At 42.3% G+C, this 15835-nt stretch overlaps 1 protein-coding gene across 6 annotated transcripts in view; it reads left to right on the top strand.

Annotated features, from left to right (window-relative positions):
- Nfkb1 (nuclear factor kappa B subunit 1) overlaps positions 1 to 15835 on the top strand; it is a 116668-nt gene that overhangs the window by 12363 nt on the left and 88470 nt on the right. For 3 of the 6 annotated variants that reach the window (XM_029537417.1, XM_029537418.1, XM_029537415.1), the window contains exons 2-4: positions 10073 to 10142; positions 11435 to 11514; positions 11683 to 11722. In XM_029537417.1, coding sequence (XP_029393277.1) covers positions 11690 to 11722 — 33 coding nt within the window. In that variant the 5' untranslated portion in view covers positions 10073 to 10142; positions 11435 to 11514; positions 11683 to 11689. The remainder of the gene's footprint in view (positions 1 to 10072; positions 10143 to 11434; positions 11515 to 11682; positions 11723 to 15835) is intronic. The other 3 variants (XM_021195360.2, XM_021195361.2, XM_029537416.1) reach the window with 1 other exon arrangement.

The following is a 15835-nucleotide window of genomic DNA, read 5'->3' as shown; positions in this document are numbered from 1 at the left end:
CGAATAAACCCTTTCCTCCCCAACTGCTTTTTGGTCATGATGTTGTGCAGGAATAGAAACCCTGACTAAGACAGGTGCTTTGACCTTGCACTTCTTGCCTCCAGAGCGACGAGAAATAAACTTACGTTTTTTATAAACTACCCCGTCTGAAGTACTGTTATAATAATACAGACATAGGAAGATAGTTGGTCGTGTTTGTCGTCAGCACCGAAAGAGGAAAGTTGAAAACTTCCATTCCACTCGTGGATTTCTGTTTCTTCCACAAATGTTTAGGTCTACCACTTCCTGCTTCACGTATTTTGTAGACCTATCAGTAAGTGTGTGCAGGTGGAGATTGTTATTTTTACACAGACTCAGTAGTACACACCTGTAAGGTTCCAACACTCAGGATCTAGAGACAGGAGGGTTGCTGTAAGTTTGAGCCCAGCCTATCTATAGAGACCCTGTCATAAAACAACAAAGTTATTATTGCCCATTGATGACCTGACCCCCTTATTCTTATATATATCCTTCCTTGCCCTTGGTAATATTCCACCCCCTGATCTTCATCATTGGTGGTTATGATATAGACTGCTTTCCTGTGTTTAGTATTTGTGTTGTTAGCACAGTATCCCAGGCTTCTGCTTTTAAACGCTTTGTGTCTTTCATGTTAAATATAATTCGTAGGAAAAGCATTTTCCTGCGTCTTGCTTTTTCTGTACTGTTTACCATGAATGCTTTTTATAGCTGAGTTTATTTTATTTGCATTTAAATACTGTGATACCTCTCCTTTATCCACATTTCGTCTTTCATTGTCATCTTTTAAATGAAATAAGCGTAGGACTTGAAGAGTTCCATTTTATCTCCTTCCTGGTAGCTCTGTAAAACGGTGGCGTTCTGCAGTAGGACTCTCTGCGTCCTGCGGCTATAGTGAGTGAAGCGCTGTGTACCCAACGTGGAAGCTTTGATTTGTTCTCTCCTCTCTGGTAGACTTTTTCTCCCTCCCTGGGATCAGAATACTCCAGAATATATTGTGCTGTTCAATGTGTTTGTTGTACAGCATGTTTGAACGTATTGCAGAGCAAAAGTCCCATGTGCCCACGCCTTTATCACCGGTAGGGTTTTCCTTGTTTCTTAAAGGTCCAAGTCTATCTCGTTTCCCTTCACCACGAAGATCTGCTTTTAGAATGTCTTCAGTCATTTCTACGAGTTATGAATTCTCTCAGCTCTGCTTTATTAGCAAATGTCAGCTGACCTTTATCGTCAGACCGTTCTGTATCAGTGGCTGCTCTTCTAGCCCTGAGTTACCTTCACATTATCTTCCCGCTTCTGCTGTCAGGTGCTGACTCAGCCACCTGCCCATTGCCCTTTATGCTGCTCTGCTGTATGTATGTATGTATGTATGTATATATAGTATATGAGTATGTATGTAAGCATTATAGATACCATGATCTTGTCCCTTCATCTTTGGGTAGTTTTTAACTTTGGGTTATTTCTTAACATTTTGTGATTTTGTTTGTTTGTTTGTTTGTTTTGACATAGGAGCTTTCTACCTAGTCAACATTTTATGCTTTTTTTCTCTCTATCAATCATGGAGATTTAAATTCTTGGATATATGGGTAGAGGTATATAAACCAACTTTTGAAAAAAAAATACCTTTATTTCTACAATTTTCTCTTTTTTCCCTAGTACTTTCAATTACAAATACATAAACTACTTGATATTGTCCCCTAACTCACTCAGGTAGTGTTTACTTCTTCTTTTCCTCTGAGTTTTGGTTTGGATAGTTTTATTGTTCTTTGTTTTAGTTTATTATATAACGTCCAACATACTGGAAAGTCCATTTGGTGAAATTTCATTTCAGTTCTAAGATTGACTTACTTTTGTTAAAAAGCCTTTGTATTTTCTCTGCTGAACTCTCTCTTCATTCATTATGCCTATCTTTTTCTTTATATTATTGAACACACTTTTGATAGCTGTTTTAAAGTCACTAGCTACGAATTTCATCATTTTGTCTTGTGGGACAAAGGCGCTTGCTTCTTTGTGGCGTCAATATCTTTGTTGTTCATTATAGATATCACAAAGTGAAGAATTTGCATGTTTTTCTTTTATTCAGAGTTGAGTTTTGTCCGAATAGGCCTACTAAGATGCGTTTAAAGTCGCCCTTATTTTAAGATGTGTTCTTGACTCTCATAACACGGTTTTCCCCTAGTCTGCTGCAACCACACACTTTCAGAACGTTGACCGATGTCTCTTCAACCCACATGATTGCACCCTCATTGTCTTTCAGCTCTGTATGGCCTCTGTAATCTTACCAGAGCATTTGTAGCCCAACAGTGGCTTTCCACTGAGCTTTGGGGGATCTTTGTTAGTATTTCACCAGAGCAAAGGTGGCCTGATTGTAGATTTCCGAGGCTTTGCATGTATACCATTTCTCTGACCAATGAGATCACTGCTCTTTATTTGAACTCTGCTTCCTGTGGCCTGGATTAGAAAGTTCCCTTAGTCAGAGGGTGAGCTTGGAGTTCACTTAAACTGTGCAGCCTGCATCTCTTGTTCAGTGTCTCAGGCTATTGTGTTTCATAATTGCATATGAATATGGCAAGATCAAATAGTGGTTGATTTATAATGACTGAAATTTGATTTGTGTGGATTTTTAAAGATTTTTTTTTTTTGAGACAGGGTTTCTCTCTGTACCCTGGCTGTCCTGGAACTCACTCTGTAGACCAAGCTGGCCTCAAACTCTGAAATCTGCCTGCCTCTGCCTTCCAAGTGCTGGGATTAAAGGCATGTGCCACCATTGCCAGGCTGTAACATGCTATTAATGATTTTGAAAGGCATTATTCCAGGGCATTTATATATTCAATATGTTGGCCAGCTAGCATTTCTCTACAGCTTTGTTTTGAAACTTTGACATCTTCCCAGAAGAGGACCTTGAATGTGGTAAATGATGGCTCCCTTCCCAGTCTTCACTCACTCCCCTGGCCTCTGGCAAGCAATGATGTGATCCTCTTCCTAAGAATGTGCTTGTTCTTGGTATTTAATGTGAAGGGAATCACATATAGGTGAGCGACCCTTTCTGTCTGGTTTCAGTATATATCATTTAGTCTACTGGTTTTGAAATACAAAAATCAAAACTCCCATTGCTGACTGTAAGACACCCATCCATTTAAGGAGAGTGTAAATATATATGTATGATTAAGTTGCATAGAAACAGTGGACCATAGTGCAAAACCACCAGGAAATGTTATAGACCTTATATGGACTGAGGCGATAACAGTGGAAGAGAAAATACAGGTTCTATGGAGGAAGTTGATTTTGAAGTGCCATTTTGCAGAGTACATAATATCTAAACAGGATAGAATCTCGAGATGTGAATAGATGTACATGGTGGAAGTGACATGGCCCTGTTACGTGTGTGTGTGTGTGTGTGTGTGTGTGTGTGCACGCGTGTGCATGCAGTGAGCATTCACTTGTGTAGAGATCAAAGGACAATTTTGGAAGCTGGTTCTTTCCTTCTAGCATGTAAGTTCCAAGTTAGGACTTTGGTCCTTGGGCTCAGCAGCAAGTATTTTTACCTGTAGATCCATCTTGTTGGCCAAGCAATACATCTTTAAATGATTGATTTCCCAATAGTAAAGTGTTTGTGTTGGACCGTGGTTATAGTTGTGGTGCTTATGTATAATATAATATAATATAATATAATATAATATAATATAATCAGATGCTGCATAGTTGCTCTTCGGACTTCACTGTGTAAAGCACCTGGCAGTGATCTGAAAGACACTTAATCAGGAAGCCTCCCTGCCATGGGGTGAGCGTAGAAAAGCAGTTTCTGTCAGAGTGAGGTAATAAGGTCTGCCCTAGGGTGTGGCTGTAGACATAGAAAGGAAGTGCACACACAAGAAACAGCGTGAGGAAAGAAGTGAGCGACAGCACGACTGTTAAGTGCATTGGTTGGAGAAGGCTACATTTGCAGGAATGACACCGTCAGGAGTTGGGCTTGTTGTCGAGTAGTAAACTGTAGACATTAGGGTTGATGGGGTTTAGTGTATCATCAATTTGTTTTATAATGCATCGTTAGTTAAAGCTAACAGGGGATCATTACCGAGTACAGCTTGAGAGTCGTAACAGTTCTGATCATGTACTGATGTCATGGGGTTCCAGCTCGTATCTTGGATAGCTTGGGTTTCTTGTTTTGTTTTGTTTTGTTTTGTTTCTTTTTACTCTTTCCTTTTTTTTTTTTAATTTATTTATTTATTTTTGGTTCAATTGGGAATTCAGTAGCCAATGGAGAAAAGCCAGTGCAAAGTCCAGCGCCGTGACTAAGAGTGTAATTAAAGTTGTGATACTGGATTGCCAGGATAGTTAACCCATGCCCCACACGCCCTCTGTTCCCACGACACTGACCAAGCTGCATTGTGTAGGCTGCTGTCTTTCTATTTACTCGCCGTTCAGACTGGCTAGCCTTTTCTGCGGTGAGATACATCACAAAGAAGCACATGGAAACACAGACATGCCTCATTTCTTGTCAACCTGTGACTGTGTGTGGTGATTTGTCTGGCTGATGGGTGAAGGTCTTCAGCTGCTCTGCCACTGCAGGCTCAGCCTGGGAAGCCTTGGCTAAGCTCTGCTGCTTTTCCACTCCACCCGTGGGTTCTCATCCTCCACTGGGCTGGCCCGGCTTTTCCCTTCCAGGAAAGAAAATCCAGTCATTGAACAGCTTCTTGAAAGCCATGTTCATGACTCATATCTGCATCCTCCCTCCCGTTGGTCAGTTCATGCCATGGGCCTGACGACATTCAAGGGGCAGAGATGTCAATTTTATTGTCCCTGTGTTGTGAGGGTAGAAAAGGGCAGTGGCCATTGTTTTGAGCCTACCACAGCTATAAGCCCTGAGTTCCGACTATGCCACTCTTGTGTGGTTTTGTTTCTTTGGAAACTGACAGGGTAGGTAATCCTCTTTCTGATGGGTTAATGAAGGGCAGAGAACATCCAGGTAACGCTTCAAACATGGTTTCCCTGCGATACAGACCATGGCATACACAACAACCATGGATCTGCTCCTGCAGCACTGTAGAGGAAGCTCACACATATTTTAATCTTTAGTTTAGTTAACTGTGACTTTTGTGAGATTCTCTCTCTGTGTCTCTGTCTCTGTCTGTCTCTCTCTTTACCTTCACGCTTGGATCGCATTGTGAGTAGCTCATCTGAAATCCATGCACTGTCCTATTCTGTTCTTCGGGTTACACTCTGTAGAAGAGTTATACGGGCTCACCAGGTAATAGATGCAGGAACAGAAAGCACACCTGGGAGCAGGCATATTGCAGAAAGGAGAGAAACATTCTGAGACTCCTAATGCGCATCTCCCCAAAGGCGACAAAGGAATTTGACTGGACGATGTGTGTGTGCATGAAGGCTAAAGAGCGCTCAGTGAATATAGAGGGAGCCTCTTCCCGCTCCAGTCACCGTGACAGCATGCTACTTCATGTGTTGGCATGCACAAAATTGGCAGAACGCCTCAACTGTGGAGAATTCACCATTATAAGAAGATTATAGTAAGCAAAAATCACTCCACAGCACGTCGAAGAGGGAAGTTGGCAAAGGCTCTGGTTTAAAGCAGATCTTTGCAGTCTTCTCTAGGGGGTCTTCTCTGAAAGCAAACAGAACTGACAGGAACAGCTTGAGTGTTAGCAGCTACCCTGGCAGGCCAGCCCAGCCCCCAGCACAGGTGCTGTCACCCTTTAGTAGCCTACTTAACATGGCGGAAGAGCTGGATGGCTCAGCTGGGAAGAGCGATCATTGCTCTTGCAGGGGACCCAGGCTGGTTCCTAATACAGGCGTGGTGACTGACAACCTCCCGTCATGCTGGTTCCCAGGGATCTGGCACTCCCCTCCTTGCCTCTGCCAGTACCCTCACATTTGTGGTGCACAGTCATGCTTGCAGGCAAAACACTCAAGCCACGTTAAGATAAAAATTAATAAAACCTCAAAGAAAAGGTCCTAGCTAGCAGCTAATATCATGAGTAGACTAGCTCCAGCCAGAACTTTTGAGGGGCTTGAAGCAAAGATGTTTTTAAATGAATAATACTGTCAAGAGGAAAATCACATCGCCCATTACACTAGTACCAGAGCCATAAGCTGTGCAGTCAGAGAGGCCAGCTCTAGTCTGTCAGCCTGAGCAAATGACTCATTCTCTCTGAAGCTTCAGGAGGACTCTACTTTCTGGGGTCAGCATAGCAAGCGGCCAGCATATGTGAACATTACCTCCAGTTCCTTGGTTATGCGGAAGCAGTCTGTCCAGCTTAGCTTGCTCCTTCTCCACACAAAGGAGAGCTCTTGTCCTGAGGCCAAAGCACTCACTGGCTTCTCCTCCTCAGCATAACTGGCACCAGGGATTAGGTAAATTGTCCCTGGGTTAATCTTGAGCCTTTTAGGCTCTTTGGATCACTTCTAGAAGGTGGTAGGACCAGCCATCCAGTCTTGTGAGCCCAGAATACTTCAGAGAATAACTTTTAAACTCCCCCACCCCCAGGGAAAATTACAATTTATAGGGTAGTGGCATACAACCACTTCAGACTCAAATGTGGAGAGTGCCAGTGGCTATTGGTGGGAAATGTATCTGTCTCTGCTGCTGTTCTATTGCTGTGAAGAGACATCATGACTTTTAGAAGGCCTTTAAATGGGCCTTGTGTACAGTTGTAGACGTTTAGTCCATTATCATGGCAGAGAGCAGAGGACACAGGCAGTCACTGGAGCAGGAGCTGAGAGTTCTGCATCATGGTCTGTAGGCAGAAAAAGACCGACTCTGGACTTGGGATGGGCTTTTGAAACCTCAGTGCTCCTCCTCAGTGACAGACTTCCTCTAACAAGGCCACACCTTGTAATCCTTTTAATCCTTTCAAATAATGCCACTCCCTGGTGACTAAACACTCAAATATATGAGCCTGTGTCTTTCTCAGGACAATGAAAAATTTATCTTGCATCTTTCTTCCTATAATTTATCATGAGTGAGATATTAGACTGTCTGGTGAGTTAACATATGTTCTGTATCTCCCACTCACTAATAAGTTTTGCATGAATTAGCTAGCTGTGTGTCTCCCATGGGTCTGCCAGCCTACTAGGTTGACACTCCATTATGAATGGGTTTCTGCATCAGCTCTCAGATTTGCATTTGCTGTTCGTGCATGTATTGTTCTAGGTCATTGTCACTATGCTCCCGGTGAAATAATATTGAAAATGAAAGGAGTGGGAAACCGGGTTCTGCAAATCTCAGTGTGGTAGCATGCACAGAAACATTGATTTATTTTTTTTTAAAAAAGAAAACTTTCAGAAATCAGCATTTCTGAAAAGAAGTCCATTGCCAACATTTATCATTACTGTGACATACTGTCAGACAGGAGGACACACAGAAAGGGGGATGCTTCTGAAGAATAGTCAGGAATAATTAGGAGTTTTGACAAATTCATACTTCATATTTTATTTAAAAATGTCAGGGCATTTTAGGTTCAATGATTTAAATTTAGATTCAGCCTCTTTTTTATTCTAATACATGTCTAATGTGTATTAGATAAATTTCCATGTCACTGTACAAATCTCCCCATTGTTATAGCAATTCCACAATATTTAACTTACAGTTGTAGAACAATAATGCAAACAGTTAGATCAGAGCACATCACAAACTCCTGAAAATCGACTTGCAGAATTTACGCCCTCTGAATATTTTACACGGTATACACTGTATGTGGCCATAGCCCTTACGCTGCTTTTTCTTCAAAAAATTCTCTATGGAAAAGAAGCTTTAACATATTTTATAATTTTATCTTTAGCAATTTATTGTCCATACAAGATACAAAACAAAGATGTTGTGAAAAGTCTCTTTTCCCAGTAACTTTGCCCCTATTGCTAAAAAACAGTCCATTAAATTACACCTAAGTGACACCTGATATGGTTACTGGAATTTTAAACCACCATGCCACCCCACCCCATCCCCGATTTCCAGGTGCACCTTCCCTGGTATCTGACAGTCGCTTTTCATGGGGCACATCGTGCTTCTCTGTGGATTATGGTATTTTAATGGGTTTGGAAATTTAGAGAGCTTTTCTTTCCCCAAAGAAATCTAACAGAACAGAAAGAGTTGTTGTTGTTGTTGTTGTTGTTGTTGTTGTTGTTTACAGTGAGTCAGGGCCTCAACTGCCTATATCTCTGAGCCTAGACACTATACATAAACTGACAGGAATTCTCCTGACTTTGTCCTTGATGGCACACACCCATGCCTTTAGAATTTCTCCACTCAGTCCAGCTGCTTCACCAAGATGCCCCTGTGTCAGATTGAGTTACTAGGAAAATTGCCACAGGAATGCAGGAAACAGTTTGTTCAGCATTCATAGAATATGTCACATACTCAGGACTTGGCTGGTTTTGTTACATTGTGCTTCGTAGGAAAACCACAACTCCTGGATAGTTGTTGAGACCTAGCTACATTTTCTGCATCTCCTTATGTGGTGCGAAGTTCTTCCTAAAGTTTCCTGGTTGGGGTAGACAGATGCATAAATGAGACCCAGGCTTGTGTCTCCCTTTGTGTCTCAAGGTCCTTCCTCAAAAGCACAGGAGAGAGCAAAAGGAAAGTGGGGGGAAGGCTGAGGAAGCAGGGGTACATAAGGGACTTTCCCACTGCTTTTTCATCCCCAGTTCCAAAGCTTAGTCGATATTTCAACATTTTAGGTATAAACTTGCTTTTGCAATCAATGCAAATATTACTCAGTGATTCATCCTTTCCAAGTGACTCTTGGTTTCTTTCTTTTGACATTTTAGTTTAAAATTCTAAATTAGCATTTGTATCATGCTAGAGCTGCTGTTACCTTTCAACACCTCAGTAATGGCCAAGGCTTTATGCGTCAACATTCTAAGTCACCCAAGTGTTCCTTGAGCTTCTGTAGTATCTTACAGAGTTAAGTTTTTAGTCACACATAATCTAGACACCTTAGGAGAGGGGTGTCATGATGACAGCTGCCCAGTCAGGTAGTTTGTCAGACACTTAAAGTGGAGCCATCTTCATTTGGGCCTTGTGTGGAGAATGGACCAGGAGGATACCCTTACGTCTGTGAAGTGCGGTTGGAGTTGAATCTTCCAAGTTGAAGTGAGACTTCTTTATGTTAAATTCCGCCACTCAAACTTCTACAAACCATCCAATTTTAAAGAATAATTTTTATAAAGTATATTATATCATTTCCCCCTTCCCCTGCCTCCAAGTTCTTTCATGTACTTCTCTTTCAAAACTTCATGACCTCTTTTTCTTTAATTGATGTATCTTTTTCTAAATACAAAAGAAAAAATCAATCTGCTCCATCCATCTAATGTTACTTGTATGAATGTTTCCATTTGTATTGAGTAACCAGTTGGTGTGCATTTTTGGGAAAGACAATTTCTCATGCTCTCAGCTTTCCCTTTGTGCCTATAGTTCTTAGTCTAGGGTTAAGACCTCCTGAGCAATCTCCCTTTCACATTGCCTGTCTGTTGGTGCCATCCTTGTTCAGGTATACAGAGAATCAATGACATAAAGGTACTAAGTGGTTTTGGACAGTTTAATAAGGCAATAGTCTCACCTCCACTTTAGAAGATTGTCTTTGGATTGTTAGGAAAGAATATCATCACCCAGGTTAATGGAAAACCTAGAGTCATAAGGATAGTGTAAAACATTGTTTGTGGAAATTAATTAGTATCCAAAGTCACATACCAAGCAGTGGCAGAGCCCTGGTATTTTCAATGATGTCATACCCCTTTACTATATCAAGTCAAAATTCCCCTGTTTTAACTTTTTTGTCTGAATAAATATGTTTAGTTGCAGCTGCTTGAAGAGTTTTGTTTTGTTCCATTTTAAGACAAGAGTCTCACTGTATAGTCCTGGAACTTACCATGTAGACCAGGCTAACCTCTACCACAAAGACATCTACTTGCCTCTGCCTCCCAAATGCTGAGATTAAAGGCATGCGCCACTACACCCAGCTCGTGTTTTCCTTTTAAATATGTATGTATATGTAAATTATGTGTTTGTGTGTGCCTGCATATGTTTATGTATACTTTATGTATGCAGGTACCCTCAGAGGCCAGAAGAGGGTGTCAGACCCCTTGTAACTGGAGTTTGCTGGTCGTGAGCTGCCCATGTAAGTACTGGGAACTGAATCTGGGTCTTCTGCACTCTTAACTGTTGAGCCAGCTCTCGGGCCTGTGTTTAAACATTTTCAAGTGTTTCTAATTTTAAACAACCCCACTTCCTTGCACAAACCTTTGTGAACTTGTTCCAAAGGACTTAGAGCTCCTACTTTTCCTTTAGTTGGTGCTGGCCCTGCTCCATGTACCCCTCAGAGTGCTCCGGAGCCTCCTGTGCATCCCATTAGTCACGTGGTGCTATAGCACAGAGCCTTTCACTGGAAATGAAGCCTCAGGTTATGGGACTGTTACAAGATGTTTTCATTAGTGTAAGATAGGCTTTTGATGGAGACTAGACAGTACGTGGGATTGAAAAGTAACCAGCCTCCTTTCTTCCATCAGCCCATGTTCAAGCTGCAAGGTGGGCATAGCAGCCCCATCCTGTGAAGCAGAGTCTGTTCCCGCATGCACTAGAAGCCGGGCTTTTCTACATTTGGGTTTTATCCTGCATGGAATGCAATTTTTTTTTAAAGATTTATTTATTATTTAATGTATGTATGTATGTATGTATGTATGTATGTATGTGAGTCCACTGTAGCCGTACAGATGGTTGTGAGCCTTCATGTAGTTGTTGGGAATTGAATTTTTAGGACCTCTGCTCACTCTGGTCAGCCCTGCTCACTCCAACCCAAAGATTTATTATTATACATAAGTACACTGTAGCTGACTTCAGACGCATCAGAAGAGGGTGTCAGATCTCATTACAGGTGGTCGTGAGCCACCATGTGGTTGCTGGGATTTGAACTCAGGACCTTCGGAAGAGCAGTCAGTGCTCTTACCTGCTGAGCCATCTCACCAGCCCAGAATGTGATTTTTGAGGTACAGATACATGGTTCTATGTGTTTATCAGGGTCTCTGGGCAACTGAAGGTCGCTGAGGCTGGTTATATTAATAGCTTGCTAAGTTCAATAAATTTGAGATTTTCAGGTTTGATCTTCTCACTGGTTATTTTTTTTAGCACACTCTTTAGAGTTACAGAATTTTGATTGCACTTTGACAAAGGCAGAATGACTCTCACTGGTCCTCACAAGAAGGCAGAGGGTGGCATCCTATGCCCACTCAAAAGTTATGTAAAATGGTATCAGGACCTCCTTAGCCTCTCAACCAAGTCTGGACAGTTCTAAGACCATCTCAGAGTTCATGAAAAAAAAAATGCACGAAAGGGATAAGACTATAAACTGTCGTAGTTAGACTATAATAAGTAGAAGTGACCACAAGATTCCATCTGGACCTGGTTTTTCCACAGAGGTCGAACCAGCTGTATCAAACTGAGGACACTGAGCTTAGCCAGAGAGTTTAGATCCTGCGGTCTCCCTACAGTGAGAGGTAGGTGCCAAGGAGGTACACGATGCCCTCCTACAGGGGTCTTTTTTTGCAGACATTTGTGGTCCCTGTAGAAATAGAGCCTAGCCCTGCATATGTGCCAGAGTTGTAGGATCTTTAAGATTCACTCCAGTGTTACAGCTGTGATTTCTTGTATTCTGTTTTGTACAGCTTCACCATGGCAGACGATGATCCATACGGAACTGGGCAAGTAAGTCTTCATCTCCCTTGTTTAAATGCGTTCTTACTCCAGACACACAGAGGCAACACTAGTAACTCAGTAGCAAGCAAACCTAAATTAGTAAATGCTACTCTACTTTATTTTCAGTCTTTCTGTTCTTCCAGAGTTGGAGAGGGCCCTTTCCTATGTATTTTTGCATAAAACCATATATACTACATGCCAGAAAATAGCCACTGAGTCAGTTTTGGCAGTGGGTGAAGGTCTGACCCCAGTATTTCACATGGTGACTGGTATATAAAAAAGATTGCTACTCAGTGAGATTTCTAGGGCTGTTATTAACATCCTTACAAACCTGGTGACTTGAGACAATAGAAATGTATCCTTTCATAGGTCTGGAGTCAACAACTCAGAATTGGGGGCTGGCAGGATAGTTCCCGCCTCCTACCACTCCTGCCTCCTACCACTCCTGCCTCCTACCACTCCTGCCTCCTACCGCTCCTGCCTCCTACCACTCCTGCCTCCTACCGCTCCTGGGTGTGTTTAGAGATCCTTGGCATCACACCAGCCACAGTCTGTTGTTGCGTGGCTTTCTTCCCCATCGTCACACGTTGTCACACATGCTGTCTCCTCTGTCTTATAAACACATCACTCTTTGGATAGAGGATCCATCTCTGTCTAGTGTGAATTCATCTTAACTTATATATAAAGGCAAAGGCTGCGTATCCCAATAAGGTCACATGAAGGAGAAGCACTTACGAATTCTGAGTATATTTTTTTCTAAGGTACTGTAGTGAAGCCCACTGCAGTCTGTGGGAGTGAGTGTGCTTTGAGAGCGGAGCAGTGTTTATCATCACATCATCGTCGCTGTCATCATAGGCGTGACGGCAGCCGAGACACAGACTGACACGAGGATATCTGTGTCTTCACTTTCCTTCTAGCTTTTTCTCTTAAAAATTTTAAACCCATAGAAGTGTATGGCAGTCTGGTGAGTCCGTGCTGATGGTTGATACTTCCATTTCTCTTCTCCCCATAGAGAATATAGGGAGCATAGAACTGATTCTTGAAAGCAGTTTCTAGATGCTAGCATGATTATAGTGGTAATGTTAAAAGTGGACTCTAATGATCTTTTAAATTATTTAAAATACTGGTATCTCTTTGCTCCTTAGCTATCTATTGAGACTTTATAGAAGACTTTATGCCCAGAACATTAGCATCCTAGAGATGAAGAGACAGGTGATACGGCCACTGGGTTCAGGACTGCATCCCGGCTGGAATAACAGACACACTTTACATAGTCTGTGGATGTTGCCATGGTTCACTGAGAGACAGAAGCAGTGGGAAGGATTGCTGCACGTTCCTTTGGGGAAAGAGCAGGTTAAGGATGACTTTGCAAAGGAGGTCTAAGCTGAGCTTTGAAAGCTACAACCAGTGCAGGGACACCATTTACCAAGGTAGCCCTGGCACAACATTCGTTACTACTTCCCATTTACATTTTGGTAGTAAACACCCAAGACTACCATTTCTCAGATTTATGTTCGCAAAGAGTCAGCCAAAAATAAAACTGAAAATGAAATATTTGGGGGAGACCTGGTGTTTCTATAGTCACACAGCCCCAGAGCCGCAGTCGGAGCTGCAGTGGCCTCAGAGCCGCAGTCGGAGCTGCAGTGGCCCTCTTCTTCTCACCCAGCAGGCAGAGTGAGCATGCACACCATCCGCTCCTGACCATGTTATAAAGATGGTGGTACTGGGTAAACCTAAGGACGTTTTCTTTTATGGCAGCATAAAAAGACACCTGGCAACCATACGATCAAACCCCTTGTTTAACCTTTCACTTTTAATGGGCCTCTTCTAACACAGGCCAACCCTCACCACCATGAGGACTGTCTGCTTGGTTTCCAACCATGCTTTCCTGTCTGTACACAGGAAATCTTAGCAACCAGAGATGGTCTTTTATGCCACAAAAGAGTAAGACCTGCCGAGGACAGTCATTCTGAAAGTGTCTCATGTGGGCAGCAGTTCTGAGCTCATCAGCAGGGTGGGCATGTTCTGATAGTTCAGTTGTGGGGGGTGGGAAGGGGAGGCCCTTGGAGGCTTTTAAGTTTTAAGTCTATCTTTTCTAAAGTTTGCATTTTTGAGGGAGGTGTCCTCCGTGTCTTAGCCACACTAGAGTTTGTTCTCCACCAGTCACCAACCAAACACTGCATGCTGCATGCAACAGGGCGTCTGTCTTAATGAGCTTCTTCTCCAACCAGCTCACTGCAGACAGAGGCGGGACCACAGCATAGGACTTCTTTGTGAGGTCATTCTCTTTGCTCAGAGATGGAGAACTGGAGCTTATTGTTGTAAAACCTACTTTCCCATTCAGTGTGTCTTTCGTGGTAAATAGTGAATGGCACAGGTGTGCTTTGCTTTTAAGGATTGAACTATAGCACACTCTTTGCTCCTCAATTGAAAAATTGCATCCCTTAAAAGTGGATTTGAGGCCAGGTGATGGTGGCGCACACCTTTAATCCCAGCACTTGGGAGGTAGAGGCAGGCGGATTTCTGAGTTCGAGGCCAGCCTGGTCTACAAAGTGAGTTCCAGGACAGCCAAAGCTATACAGAGAAACCCTGTCTTGATAAAACAAAACAAAACAAAAAAAAAGTGAATTTGAAGTGACTCCATTTAAACATCACATTTTAGGGGCCAGTGAGATTTTTTCAGAGAGCAAAGTGCTTACTAAGACAGCTTGAGTTTGACTTCCTCCACTACATACACATAAGCACACTCATGCTACACACACACACACACACACACACACACACACACACATATACATCTCATATTATACACATATATTACACATACATATACTCTTACACTATACACACTACACACACATCCTCATACTACATACACATACATGCACACACATACACTACACATACATACAATTTCACACTATACACACATACATGCACACACACTCACACTACATATACATGCATACTCTCATACTACACATGCATACACGTACACTATTACACTCACACTACAAACACATATACACACTCTCACACTACACTCACACTACACACACACACACACACACACACACGAATATAATAAACATATAAGCATTTCTCCTCTTATTCTTGATTTAATTAGACATAGTAGGATTTGAGGTATCCAAGAATATCTAGTGATTTACTAATGAGGACCAAAAAAAAAAAAAAAAAAAAAAACCTTCCAGCTTGCAAGCTGACCAGAGAAAGTGAAAGAAATAATTTGGTTTCTGTGTTGTCCACAAACATTTCAACAAGTCACTTCCGGACAGTGAGACAGATAGTGAGCTCATACATACAAATGTGAATTTCTAAATGATCTAACTGGGAAAATTCCTTTTGGAATAATTATTAGTAGTAACTGACCAAGGCAGTACTTAATTTTATCAAAACATTTTATGTTCACTCTTTCAGTTTTCTTAGTTGTGTGTTGTTCCTGTAACAAGTTACCATAGTATTTGAAACAACACAAATATCTTCTAAAGGTTAGAATAAAAAATGTCAGTATCAAGGCACCAACAGGGCTACACTCCTAGCAGCATTTATTTCTTGCCTTCCAAGCTTCTAGGGGCTGCCTGTAGTGCTGGGTGAGTCCTGCTAGCATCCCCGACTCCTGCTCTGTAGGCCTGGGTGAGTCCTGCTAACATCCCTGAATCCTGCCTCTGTAGGCACACTGCACTTTGATTTCTCACTCTCCTAAGAAGCACACTTGGATATTCCAGGATAATCCTGTCATTTAATAGTCCTACATTGATGGCACATGCAATGTATCTTTTGCCACAGAAAGCATAGGTTCTGGGGAGCAGATAGGTTCTGGGGAATAGGAAGGTTCTGTGGAGGAGCATGTAGACATCCTTGGAGCCATTGTTCAGTGTGCCTTCATCTACTGAGTTCAGGTATTTATATTGTAGTAGAAAATAGAGGCAGGAGAAAGTGAGCTCTGTGCTCCATCATGTTCTCTGTGCCCCATCATGTCCTCTGTGCTCCATCATGTGCTCTGTGCTCCATCATGTCCTCTGTGCTCCATCATGTTCTCTGTGCTCCATCATGTTCTCTGTGCTCCATCATGTCCTCTGTGCTCCATCATGTCCTCTGTGC

Source organism: Mus pahari, chromosome 4, assembly GCF_900095145.1.
Source record: "Mus pahari chromosome 4, PAHARI_EIJ_v1.1, whole genome shotgun sequence".
Taxonomy (NCBI): Eukaryota; Metazoa; Chordata; class Mammalia; order Rodentia; family Muridae; genus Mus; species Mus pahari.
The sequence above is the reverse complement of the archived record's forward strand: the minus strand, read 5'-3'. Positions and strand labels throughout refer to the sequence as shown.